The sequence below is a fragment of the Phocoena phocoena genome, chromosome 13, assembly GCF_963924675.1.
Source record: "Phocoena phocoena chromosome 13, mPhoPho1.1, whole genome shotgun sequence".
Lineage (NCBI taxonomy): Eukaryota > Metazoa > Chordata > Mammalia > Artiodactyla > Phocoenidae > Phocoena > Phocoena phocoena.
Genome location: NC_089231.1, coordinates 8766785 through 8781555, shown reverse-complemented (window position 1 = coordinate 8781555; position 14771 = coordinate 8766785). Strand labels below are relative to the sequence as shown.

At 35.1% G+C, this 14771-nt stretch overlaps 1 protein-coding gene across 1 annotated transcript in view; it reads left to right on the top strand.

Annotated features, from left to right (window-relative positions):
• The window catches only part of CCDC102B (coiled-coil domain containing 102B), a 184368-nt gene that overhangs the window by 29494 nt on the left and 140103 nt on the right, over positions 1 to 14771 (top strand). The window contains exon 4 of the mRNA XM_065890451.1: positions 5858 to 5974. Within this exon, the coding sequence (XP_065746523.1) occupies positions 5858 to 5974 (117 nt within the window). The remainder of the gene's footprint in view (positions 1 to 5857; positions 5975 to 14771) is intronic.

The following is a 14771-nucleotide window of genomic DNA, read 5'->3' as shown; positions in this document are numbered from 1 at the left end:
AATAACACAAACAATGGCTGGTATAACAAAATATCTTCCATTTCTGTCAGCATGTGTTATCAACTTTCTCAGTGCTCCTATTTTGAAAAGAATAAATAAAACTGATGATAATTCTTATTTTATTCTATTCAATAAGTAATTTCATCCATTGATTAACAAACTAATTGAAAAAATGTGTCTATCTGTCTCATAAAGAGGTACATTTCCAGTAAATGATTAGTTTATATTTAGTAATTATTTATCGCAATATGTGCTATCCCATCTTATTTTTAAGCCACCACGTACCTGTAATAATCCTTAAGGTAATTCAATCCAAAAGAAACTTTTTAACATTTGGAACCTTACAGTTGTAATATATATAATACACACATATTTTATATACATAATTGTATTGCATGTTGTAGAGTAAAAACATTTTCAAGTAAAAACGTATGTTACAGTAAGATGATGTGGAGGAGGTGGAATAGAAATAAAAGTTTAAGAAATAAAATTAACAATATAATTTTTTTTGAACAGGTGACAGTGAATATCACATTTCTATGGATTTTAGATATTGCATGAAGTGTGATGCAACCATTTTATTTAAAGTGTCAATATTTAAAATTCACCAGAAATTTTACTTTTTGAATCTAAATAAATATAATATTTTAAGACAAACTTTAAAAAGGTAGAGGATACATTAGCATGAGAGAAAAAGAGTTTAAAGACCACTAAAATCAGTTATTTAGTGTTTTTATTTTGACTTGAAGGATACAATAAAATTTGCATTAATCATACTTAAACATTCCTTAGTGTCTTTACTACCATTCTTTAAGGTTGAGGGAGGGATTTAGGTAAAGTTTACTTAAAAGAAATTTTGGCTAAGTTTTGGAGCTATGATATAAGTGATGACATTTTGGAGGCTTCTCTGTACACTTACAGTTGATTCAAGTTACTTGAATGAACTGAACCTCATTGTTAGCTGTCCCTAGGTCCACTGCATTTTGGGTAGCCTTCTATTGGGGCACATTTCCTTCTTACATTCCTCACCTTTCATGAGAATATGGTATCCCTACCAGAACCTGCCTAACTGTTAAACATTTGGTCTTATATTCTGAACTAGTTGATAGTCAATACTTATCCCAAAAGCCAAATTATAAATGTATGTATCAACATGAAGGCAATGGGAAGAGCTGTTAAAGTGTGTTGACCAGGGTCAATCTGATTACAATAAAACAAATAACTCAAACTTCAGTGTGAAGAAGAGATTTGGGGGCATGGGTGATCATGAAACTGTTGTGAGTCTAACATGGTAATCCGGAAAGAAATAATCAGATGCCCTAAGCTTGATGGGGGATGTGGAGAGATGTGGAGAGTTGAGAAATATACAATTGAAAGAAATCATGATGCTTGGTGATTAATTGAATGTTGAATGTATTTTCCTTCTCCTATATTATATGATTAAATAAGAAAATATTTTTATTTATATTACACAATATTTTTATTTTCTAGACATTTTCTCCTGAAAGATTTTTCCACTCTATGCTAAATCTAAATGTATTAGAGTAAATATTTATGCATAATGTTGCTAATTTTCCAGAAGCAAATTATGGCAGATATTTCTCAAGTCAGAGATATGATAAGTTGCCTGGTTTAACCTTTCACAAATACTGCAGTATGAAAAGAGGAATTTTAATGAGGAATTTTGGAATTATACTGTAATGCAATTTCAAAAAAAAAAAAAACTATTGCAAGAGACTATACTTGACTGAATTTTAAATAAAGGGACATGAACTTGGAAAATGCTTTCTAATTCTGACTCATTCCCTTCATCAGATACCTTCTATTTCTGTCATTTTCAATTTAACTAATGTAATATATCATTTGTGGATGACATTCATAATTCTGCTAAATTAATAATCCTTACCATCTCCCCATCCGTGGCTTTCAATTTTTCATTTGCTAAATAGATTTTTAGTTACAACTCCATTAATCTAAACCTAAAGTTGAAGAGGCAAGTGGCAAAATTAAGGTCATTTTGAGTTCAAAAATAATTTTTAAATGATCAAAATAACTCAGATTTTTAATAGGAGGGAGTATAGTTGTTTCATTAATTTGTTAATCAACTTTTTTCTGTTATATTGTTTTAATTGCTTTGGCCGTTCAATATTTCATTTACTGTTTTTATTTCCTTTTTTGCTCTTGCCTGTCTGGAGTGTATAGGAACTGTGAGGTTAGAGGGACTGGCTTAGAATAAGGGATAAGAATAAGAGATCAGGACTGAGGGTTATAGGACCAAGCAGCTGGTAAGGACTTTGACTTATCCTCTGAATGGATTGGGAAGCCTCTGGAAAGATCTGAGCAGTGGAGTTGCATGATTTGATTTACTTTTTAAAAAGATTTTTTTTTAATTTTATAAATTTATTTATTTACATTTGGCTGCTTTGTGTCTTCGTTGCTGCACACGGGCTTTCTCTAGTTGCAGCGAGCGGGGGTTACTCTTTGTTGAGGTGCACGGGCTTCTCATTGCGGTGGCTTCTATTATTGTGGAACACGGGCTCTAGACACATGGGCTTCAGTAGTTGTGGCTCGTGGGCTCTAGAGCACAGGCTCAGTAGTTGTGGCGCACAAGCTTAGTTGCTCCACGGATTTTAGATATTGCATGAAGGGATGTGGGATCTTCCCGGACCAGGGCTTGAACCCATGTCCCTTGCATTGGCAGGTGGATGCTTAACCACTGTGCCACCAGGAAAGTCCCTAAAAAGCTTATTCTGATGGCTGTTTTGAGAAAGGGAATATAGATCCATGAGGAGAAGCAGAGAGTGTGGCAGTTATTAAAATAACTGAGATTTTGGTGGTTGATCAAGGCAGTAGTGGTGAAGGTGGAAAGTGGATGGATTTATTAAATAATTGAAGGCTAAGTTCAATTGATTTGTTTTTAGTCTGAATGTGGCATATCAAAGAAATAAAAAAGTTAATCATAAGTCCAATATTTTTGGCCTGATCAAAGGGGTGGATGGAGGTGATATTTGTTGAGACGGCAAAGACTAGAAGAGAAACATTTGAAGGAGAAGTACTTAGTCTTTTCAAAGTGTTAAGCTTTGGAAGCCTATAGAAGTGATAAGTAGCAAGTTGGGTGTGTGGGTCAGAAGTTGAGGGGAGACCTTCAGGATGGAATGAGGCATTTGAAGGTTGTCAGCATTTTGACTGGTATGCAGTGCCATGGGTGCACATGAGCTGTCCAAAGGAGCAAATGCGTCAAGAGAACGGGTACATTCCAACATTCAACTCTGTCTTCTAACTTTTCTAGTAAATTTTGTCTGAAGGAAGGATGGCTAGACACATTTTTAAAATATCCTATTATTGTTCTTTAAATTTTTGAAATTGCTTTGTCCTTAATTTATGAATGCAATATATATTCATTTTTTTCCTGAAGATAGTGATTAGATTTTTTAAAAAAATCATTCTCTTTTATATCTTAAATTGTACCATTTTTCTGTTTTGTTTATTTTCTATCAGACATTCTGTTTCTTAATCTTGGTCATATTTTTTCATAGCCTTGGGGTTCTTCCTATGTCCAGAGATCCTTGATTTTCTGCTCACAGTGATGAATGAAAATGGAATTATTTTAGGTAATTGATGTGGATTCCCTCTACTGTTGCATATGAAAGTGTATTTTCCTGCTTCTTCTCTCCTTTGAGTGGTTCATTGAAAGTTCTGTTGACAGTGGGGAGGGGGGTTTATGATTGATTTAGTTCCCTGAGAAGTAATGACCAAGATTTCAGAAGTTAAGCTAGGGGCACTCAATTACCACAATGAGTTAATTTTTTTTTTTTTTTTTTGGTGGACACAACCCAAAACCTGTGGCTTGCAATTTGTTATTCTTTTTTTTAGCAAAGTGACTTTTCTTTTCTTTTGGCCAGAGATTAATGCCACACTCTCTATTTAACTGACATGAAAGTGGAGTGAAACATGCATAGACAACCTTCCGATGGACTTTGTGGCATAATGTCCTGTTTCACTCTTGACTTTCGTGGTGCGTTTTCCATATTACCAATTCTGAACGTGAAGCCTCTGTGCAGTTGGCAAATCAGCCCCTCCCTCCACCATGGTCCATTTGTAGTATGTTGGCATGATAGTATCTTCTGTTATGCTCCCTCTATTATTTATTTCTGTAAGCTTATTGCCTTTCAGAAAATTATGACATTTAGCTTTACAACTATAAATGCAGTATTGGTTTATGCATTGGTTTAAGAACTCAGGTAATGAATTTGGTAAGAATGTTCTCAAATTTGCTTCCCCCAGTTATTAGCTTTGTGAATTTGGGAATGTTACTTAAGCCTAGTAAAAATATGTTTTATTTTTCTTTAGGGTAGGGGGTAATAATAATAATACCTAACACAGAGGATTACTGTTAGCATTAAGTAAGGAAATATATATCAAGTCGAGTTCCTAGAGACTAGTACATGCTTAATATTACTATTAACAATAATAACATGAGTAAGATTATGTTAAAATTTTAAATAAGTGGTATAATGATAGCTTTTATATTCTAATTTATTGTCAGATTACATACAAATTATGTAATTTTAATTCTGGAAACCTACATAGTGTAGGAAAAACATGTTAATAAAACAAAATAGCCTATGTGTATATATCTACATATTATATATATATCAAATTTCATGATTCTGCTGAAAACTTCTAATTATAAGGACAGCTATGGGGAAAAATCATTGTTTGCATTTCTAGGATTTTTCTCATTCCTATGTTTCTTTTTATAGACTTAGGTTTTAGGTTCACTGCAAAATTGAATGGAAGGTACATAGATCTCCCATATACAGCCCCACCCCCCCACTCATAGGTAGCTTGCCCCATTACCAAGGTCCTTCACCACAGTGGTACATTTACTACAATTGATAAACCTACAGGATACATTATAATCACCCAAAGTCCATAGTTTACCTAAGGTTCACTCTTGGTGTTGTACATTACTGGTTTAGACAAATGTATAAGGACATGCATCCATCATTAGAGTTTCATACAGAGTAATTTCACTGCCTTAAAAACCTCTGTGCTCCACCAAGTCACCCCTTCCTCCTCCAAGCCCTGGAAACCACTGATCTTTTCATTGACGACATAGTTTTGCCTTTTCTAGAATGTCATATAGTTGGAATCATACAGTATGGAGCCTTTTCAGATTGGCTTCTTTCACTTAAAAATATGCCTTGATGTTTCCTCCATGTCTTTTCATGGTTTAATAGCGCTTTTGTTTGTTTGTTTGTTTGTTTTTTTAGTGCTGAACCATGTTCCATTGTCTGGATGTGCCAGAGTTTATTTATACTGTTTTCCTGCTGTAGTTTTCTATAGAAATTTATTGGCATCTTTTATAGATGTTCTACATACATTTTACCAGCTTGAGCATTATACAGTTGTATTTTTTCCGTTGCCCAAATTTGTCTCTGTTACAATCTATACACTTTTTATACTTCATCGAAAATATACGTAAGTAGGATTTCAAAGAGTACTATGGGACTAATATTCAAGACTGAAAGATCAGAATTAACTGGATTAGTTTAGAATCCACTTAGTCAATTATTAAGAATCTGTGGAGGTAAATAAGCTTTGTCCAATTTTCAACTTGTGAATTTAGATTAATGGAGACTTGCTGATTTGTTTTCCAACAACATAGGACTTTTCAACTACAAGTGTAAAGAAATACATGGTTCCACTACAATATTTATAATAGCAACAACAAAACCTACCAGGTTATACATAGAAAAAAAAAACTGAAAGCAAAATGAAAGACTAATGTGAATTATCCTGGAACCAGCCATTGTAATATCATGTGATTATGACTTTAAGTTTCTTTTTTCAGTTTGACATTCTTCATGGTCAACATAAAAATAAAATGGAAGAAATATCAGGAGATATAAAGGAAGGATCGAAATCTAAAAATAGCAGTGACAGAGTGATCTATGAGTTAAGAGCAGAGGTAAGATACTGGGTAAAGAGTAATATACTAAAACATATCTGAAGGTTATTAAATGATATAATGTCCTAAGAAGTATAACTGAGGAGTCTTTGGTTATTTTATGAAAAAGAATGCTGCTGAACATCAAAAATAAAGTATCAGTGTACATGTGATCTAAAATGCCGTGAAATGATATTGGCCCAACACTATATCTGAATTGTCTGAATGTTATAAAGACAAATTGACTAAAAACCACCTGGGCACACCCCTACCCTCACCCCGTATAAGGAACAAGTTCGCCCCCCACTGAGGAAGCGAGCAAGAAAGAGAACCTGTTTGTTCTTGTTCTCCCCTGCTGCAGCAGGGGCCCCAATGAAGACTTGCCTGAAAAAAAAAAAAAACCTACCTTATAGCTGATACATCTTACTGTAAATAAATACTTATTAAAAGTTTGATCAGCTGCTGGATCTCATGTGTTAAGATATTATCAGGAACAATGACATTCAAAATTTGTTACATGTAGTTCCTGGTTGAATTCACATGGCTGTTGGCAATTAGCAGTAGGCAGAATTACCTCACTTTGGTTATAGTTAATTCATTTCTTAGGTGTGCCGAGTAAAATGGTGGAAACAGCTAGTTTCCGCTCCCACCACCACCACCAATGACAAATTAATTTTCACAGATTGTACATTCTGTTTTCTTTGTCTTGTTGGTAAAGGAGGAATTATCATCCTTAGAGATAGGAGGGGAGATTGACTTATTTGTACTTTATAGAACATTGTGTTAGTGCATTAAAAGTGGGAAATCATAAATTATGTATTATGTAACGGGTAATTCTGGAAGATGTCTTAGATACAAATGTGTAAGAACAATTCAGGAAATGGAATTAAGTTAGTGAAAAATATAGGTTGGGAGGAAAGTAATTTGTACTAGAAGGTTTCTTCCTTATAAAATTCTGTAAAGGCTGAATTCACACCTCAGTATGTTTTATATCAGATGAACATAGTGCAATGGAAAATGCATAGATTTCAGAACAAAAGTGGCTCCATCACTTACCGATTACTTTATTCTGGTCAACTCCTTAAGCCTCTCTAAATATCAGTTTACAAATTGTCATAAGGGAAGTAAGAGTAATACTAGTTATCACACAGGATTTTTGAAAAGATTACGTATTGCATGGGAAAAATTGTCAGAGGCAGAGTGCTTTACTGTTGGGAATTAGCTAAGATATTCAGGAGAATTTGCCCTTCCTGAGATTAGCTCTTCCCTTGTCACCTCTTCTATGAGTCATGCAAGGGATGTTGGGGTGAGGGAGGATATATAGAGACATCCGTGATGAGAAAGACTGAACTGTTGAAAACATCGCTTCCTAACAGTGAAGTCAAAGGGGAAAAAATGATGGCTCGTATATCTTTTGTTTTCTAAGAGGAACCAAACCAGCAGGATACATACCAGTTTTCCTTGGCCCTGAGATCTGAGAGGTATCTTTGATTAAGGATCGCACACTATGTCATGTACAAGCTTATTTAGGAGTTAGAGACAAATGCAGAGGAAGGCACATATGGTTGTTAATACTCTCCTCAAAAGCTGATGGCATTGTCTTAGATCATCATTTTCAGGATACATTGGGAGCCATAGCAATATAGGAGCTCTGATATACAACTGTTTTAGTTTGGTGTAATAGAAAGTTCTGAGACTCATTTGAGTAAGCTATTTCACATCTATAGAGCTCAATTATGTATCTTAAATTAGGATACAAACATTTTGCCCACCTAAAGGCACTTTTCCATAAGATATTCAAGCACTATGATATAAAATTTTTGCTATTTTGAAATTCTTAATGAAGCACTTAATGCTGAAAGCAAATGTAGACATGAATTGCCTATGTCTTTTACTCTGTGCACTTGAATGTTATATTCGAATGAATTAAATTTCAGAAAGAAGGCTTTGTTCAAAAGAAAACAAATATTGGGACAAATTCTTATAGAAACAGTGAGCTTGTGTGTGTGTGTTGTATATATGAGTCTATGTGTTCATTTAAACTTTAAATTAGGATAGAAGCTACCTCCTTTCTTTGGAAAAGAAGATATAACCACTCTGTTGTCATTGTTTTGTTTTTTATACTGGTTATGTTTAGGTCTTTAAATCTTTTTATGTTTGCCTAAAAGTCATTGGGTGATTATACCATAATTTAATTAAAATATAATCTATTTTTAAAAATCTGTTTAGTTTTAGTGTTACATATATAATCAATATTGCAGTAAACATGCATGTCCACATGCATCTTTAAACATTAAAAAATGGCTTAGGGTAAATTCCTAGAAATGGTATGGCTTTTTCAAGAGAATGTTTATTTTTTCAGTATTTTATACACACTGCCAGATTGTCCATTAGAAAAATTATATCCATTTACATTCTCACTCACCTGCAATGTATAAACATGCTCATTCTATAGCCAACAGTATATATTATTGTTTTTAAAATTTTCCTAGCTGATAGGCCAAAAAGATCATTTTAATTTGTATTTTATTGATCTAAACATACGCTTCTGGTTGTTTGCTCATTTTTATTAGTATAAGGTTTATTATAATAGCTACCATTTACTGAGAACTTACTGTGTACATCACACATATATTGCTGAGCCATTGAAATATAAAATCTTATTTAATATTTTAATACTCTTATGATCTGTGTATTCTTAGCTACTTTCAATGGAAAGAATCTTAGAGGACTTACCTTGATCAAGGACACAACAAACGTTATGCTCAAGGATACATCAAATGTTATAGAGATAATCTTTTACTTATGTTCTTATTTAGTTCCAGTTTCTCAGAGGCACACACTCAGGTCAGATTGTTCAGCAGGTTAGGATCTTACCAAAGGCCACCAGCCCATGAGTTAAATCCTGAAGCCACATGTTACCAGCAGTCAGTATCTGACATTGCTACCCCGGTCTGTCCTCATTCTGTGGGTTTACTGAAGCAACGACTCTGGAAATACAATAGATTTTGATTGTTGGAATTTAAAAATAGTATCTTCATATCAAACATCACGATTTTCTAACCATTGATGATCCCCATATGTCATGGGCACCTTTTAAAAACTGTTACTAGGGCTTCCCTGGTGACGCAGTGGTTGAGAGTCCGCCTGCCGATGCAGGGGACATGGGTTCGTGCCCCGGTCCAGGAGGAGCTCACATGCCGTGGAGCGGCTGGGCCCGTGAGCCATGGCCGCTGAGCCTGCACGTCTGGAGCCTGTGCTCCTCAACGGGAGAGGCCACAACAGTGAGAGGCCCGCGTACCGCAAAAAACAAAAACAAGACAAAACAAAACTGTTACTAACACCCACCAATTTGATAATAGTATTGTTTGCACTTGAGGAGTGTGTTTTACTTATCTCTTAATCTGCCCAGTCTCTTTCAGAAATAGTTTGATGATGATCTTCCCATTTTGGAAATCTGATTGGTCAAAGAAATTCAAAATGCAGTATTGATAAAAAGGCCCCAGAGTATTTAAATAATTGACTCTTCTGGACAATGTGTAATGAGGTGAATTCTCTGAGCAGGAATTCACTTGGTAAATGGATATATCTTAACAATGCATATATGCATATGCGTAACGGATGCATTTGATCTTTTCTCCACATTTAAGATCAAGACCCCTTGAACTAGAAATGAGAGTTTATTTAGAATGGAAATGAACTGGCATTCTGAGTGAAGAAATTGTTACCTTTTTCTACAACCTGGCTGCTTCTTGACAGCAAACTCATAATCAGGAAACACTCACATTACATTTTTTAGGCCAAACTTTTTGGGATAAACATTTTCCAAGGGAAAATAATTAGTTTATCTTGTATTATTCCAAAAATATATCACTTACATTTCAGTTTCAAATTTTGGGGAATTTTGATTTCATATTTCTTTTCTGTGGTTTGTTCTTTTCTCACCTATTCACACATTTATATCCTATTCCTATTCCACTTTGGAAAGATTAAGTAGACATACTTTTCCCTACTTAATTCAATAAATCAAATAAAAACTCTGAATATTATACGTAAAGTAAACATAAAAGACTCAAAGTTGAAGAGAAAAGGCATTCAGCTAGGTATCTTGGGACCTAAGAAATTACATGGAGGAGTCTCCTGGGTTTTCTTTTCTCTGCATATATGCCAGAATTGGAGCTGAAGAAGCTAGCAGCCTGGAAATAACAACAGGCACAGATAAAAACAAAACCAAAAACAAAATGCAACTGAAGTCTTCTTGCTCTAGTTAAAGGACTAGGGAATGGTCAGCTTAGCAAGACAGGAAACCACTAGACAATAATTGTTCTAATCCACCAAATATTACAGAAAACAGTGGTGCCCCACTCAGCTCCTGTTAGTAAATCTGAATGGGGAGCCTACATTTCCACCCTCACAAGACAGTAGAAAGTTGCCCAGTCCTTCCTTTTGGAGTGTTGGCATAGAAGGCTGAGCTGGAACCAGGGTTTCATCCCTGCTGGGCAGCAGTGAGACCCCCAGAGCTTGTGGTGTCAGTGAAAACCACGTAGGGGGCCTGTACTTTCACCTCCACCCTCTCCCAGCTACAGAGGTCTAGTGGATAGCTGGAGCACCCATCCCCATCCAGCAGTAACTAGGAGCGTCCCCAGTCGGGTACCAATGGAGGTTTGGTGGGACCTGGACTTCTACCTTCACCTGAGAGTAATGAGTCCATGCTGCTGCTTTACCTTCCAGAATGGTACATCAGAGGATCCTGTCTAACACAGAATGTTTAGATGAGAACCAGAGTCTCATAAGATAATACCCAAAATGTCCAGGACACAGTTGAATATTACTCATCATATCAAGAACCAAAATATCTCAGAATGAATGAAAGAAGACAATCAACAAATGCCAACACTGCAAAGACAGAGATGTTTCCATTTCTTGGTGAGAATTTTAAGGTGGCCATCATAAAAATGCTTTAATCAGCAATCATGACCATGCTTGAAACAAATGAAAAAAATAGAAATCCTCAGTAAAGAAACAGAAAGTCTCAGCAGAGAAATAGAAAATACAAAGAAGAAACAAATGAAAAAGTTAGAAGGGAAAAACACAATAACCAAAATTTTTTAAAATTATGAATGGAAGGAAGAGAAGAAAGAATCAGTGAACTTGAAGACAGAGCAATAGAAATTACCCAGTCCGAATGACAAAAAGAAAATAGTCTGAAAGAAAACAAAGCCTTTGCTAACAGGGATTGAGGTAGGGGCCTGTGGGATGCTAACAAAGATCACTTATGTCACTGGAGGCCAGTTTGAGAGGAGAAATTATGAGGGGCCGAATATTACTCAAAGAAATAGAGTGAAAAATTTCCGAATTTAGGAAAAGGGTCAAATCTATAGTCAAGATGCTTAGTAAACCCCAATCAGCATAACCTCAAGTATATCCACATCCAGATACTTAGTCAAACTTACGGAGAACTAAGAAATAATGATCTTGACAACGCCAAGAAGGAAATTACACCTGACCTACAGGGAAAAAATAATCCAAATGACAGTGAAAATTTCATCAGAAACCATGGAGGCCAGAAAGAAGTGGCACACTTTTCTCCAAGTTCTAAAAGAATTGTCAACTCAAAATGCTATATCCAGTAAAAATACCTTTTAGGACATTCTCAGATGAAAGAAAACCAAGATAATTTGTCTCCAGTAAATAAGCACATGAAAAGGTGTCAACACATTAGTCATCAAGGAAGTACAAATTAAAACCATGGTGAGATAAAACTACACATTTATCAGAATGGTTAAAATAAAAATTAGTGACAACAGGAATGCTGGTGAGAATGCAGAGCTACTGGATCACCCAACTCGCTACAGGAGATGTAAATGATAACAATCACATTGGGAAACAGTTTGGTGAGTTCCCAAATAACAATTATCATGTGACCAGGAAATTGTACACCTGCGCATTTCTCTCAAAGAAATGAAAACTTATATCCACACAAAACTTATACATGAATCTTTAAAGTGGTTTTGTTTATAAATGCCAAAACTTGGATACAACAATGATACCTTCAATGGGTAAATAATTAAAAGCCATTACAGCTATACCTTGGGATAAACTCCTCAGCAATAAAACGGAATGAAGTCTTGATCTATGCAGCAATCTGGCTGCATCTGCGGAGAAGCATGTTGAATGAAAAATATCAATCTCAAAAGACAGTATAGCCCATGATTCCATTTATATTACAGTATTGAAATGACAAAACTTTAGAAATGGAGAGAAGATTAGTGGTTGCCGGGAAAGAAGGCATGATGGGGGGGGAGTGTGTGTGGCTATTAAATGGCAACATAATGCATCCTTGTGATGGAAATGGTCTGTATTTTGACTATGTTATTGTTGACATCTAGTTATTATACTGTACTATAGAGTTACAAGATGTTATCATTAGAGAAAACCAGATAAAGTACACATGGGATTTATTTTGATCATTTCTTACAACTGCTTAAGAATGTACAATTATCTCAAAATAAAAATTCAGTTAAAAAATCCCAATCTTCTCTCAATATGTATGACAAGTTCCACCCTTTCTACATACTCCTCTGAAAATATGTATCCCTCATTTTATTTCCATTTTTGGGATCCGAGAGACCTGGGTCCAAGCAAGTTCTTAACCTGGCACTGACTTGCTGTCTGACTTCCTACTAACTACATGGATTTTCTAACTCTGTTTGATTATCTGAAAAATAGTATTTAAGTAACAACTCGTCTAAAGGATTAATTCATCCATATATGTAAAGTGCTAAAAATTTTACATTATGTGTATGTAGTAGGTATGCAAGAAATACATGTTTTCTCCCTTGTCATTCAAATTTCATTTAGTACATCCTATATTGGAATGACAATCCAGATTTTTAGATATTAGTAACATTGTAGATAATTCTGTGATATCCCATAGAAAACTTCAGAATACTTCTATATGTGTGTGTTCTTCCTCTCCTCAACTGTAAGCTTTTTGGAGTTTAAGGGTACTGTCTTACAGCAACGGCACTGAGCACAGTTTCTGGTGCCAAATAGGTTTCCAATAAATGTTTGACAGGGGGAAATGCATCTTTTAACGTGAATAATCTAGCTCCAAAATTAGTCTGTAAATCTTCCAAAGGAGTAGAATACATTTTCCCATTCCTGAATCACCAAGTGTCTTGCACATATCTCTTCACACTTTGACAGTTAAGGCAAGTCTTTAATGATTATATGGACAAAGACCATGAAAGTCTTGAGCAGGAAAGAACCTAAAAGGTACAGTCTAGTCCTTCATTTCACAGATTCCCTTTCTCACATTAGCGAATTACCCACAATGGGCTCTTCCGGCTCTAGATGTGTCCCTATCCCCATGCCGTTGACACACATTGTCTTTGATACTTCATTAGGATTAAAATCTTTCCACATAATATGAGAGAATGCTCTTTAAATGATTTCTTTTTCTTCCTAAACTGCAATATGATATAAGTTGAAGGAACAAAGTATATTCATTTTTTTCTCTCTTTCAGAATGTCTCTATTTATTTACTTTTAAAATGTTGCTTCCCAATTAAGGAAAAAAGACCCAGATGGGTAACATGTTGAATTTAACTTGTGATTATATAAGTAGTCCTCTTTATTTTGCTTATGCAAGATAAAACATAAACATTTTGTAACAAAATTTTTTCACACCCAGAAATCGTATCATTGTTGAGGTTTAAGGGAACTTTCCTCCACATGTGTACCAACTGGATTCTCTCTGCATAGGCAAAATGATAGTGAAGTGAAAAACAAAGCAAGGCAACAAAATAAGTAATTTGTATGCTCATTCATTCATTGTCAATCATCTATTCAACAAACACTTATCAACCATCTACAGTGTCCTTGGTACTGGAATTAAGCACTGAGGAGTTGATGGAGTGATAGCCACAGTGGAAAACAAACAAAGAAACCCAGCAGTTAAACAGTGTGTTATGTACTTTGATGGGTAATGTATAGTGATCTATGTGAGCTCATAGAAAAGATGTCGAGGATGAGATGTGAATGATGAACAGCATCTAACCCACGTAAAGGGGAAAGGTAGAGGTAAGGACTGTAAATGATAAAGGGAGTAGCAGGTGAGAAAGCTAGAGACCACAGTATTGCCAGGAAATAAATGTAATAAAAAGAATGTTCTGACCTGTAAAAGATTTAGAGCATTTCTGTTGAGTAGGAGAATATATTGAGAAGTATTTTTTAAATACTGGGATATTGACAGTAAAGCAAAAATTCCTTCTTTCGCTCTTATGCAACTATAGAATTATGCTCATTTGGGGGGAATATTTTGATCACTAGAAGAGTAACAGTCTAGCGGAGAGCAATTCATTACCGGGTTTTTTATTTCAGGTAAGGTGGGGGAAAATACAGAGGGCAGAAAAATGTTTTGTTCTCTGTTTAAAAAGAGAAAATATTTTCAACGTGTTTTCTTAAATTACAAATTCAATTTTTAGTCCTGCAAATATTTTATAGTATCTACTGTGCTAGGATCTAGTAATTCAGTGGTGTCCAAAGTAGAAATGGGCCTGTCCTCAGAGAACTGCCTCAATGAGAGACACAGGATTCATCAAAAATCGTACAGTTAATTGCATGTTTTCAGCTCTATGGGAGCTACATAACAGATGTGCATGACGGCGGGGGAGCTGACCTAGTTAGGAACTTTAGATTTAAAATTTTAAATACCTGAGATTTATTTACTAACATAGTTAAATAGAATCTTCTTTATGAGAAGGCTGTTGTATAACTAGAAATCCGGTGCCGTAATAATTTAATTTTCTGAGATT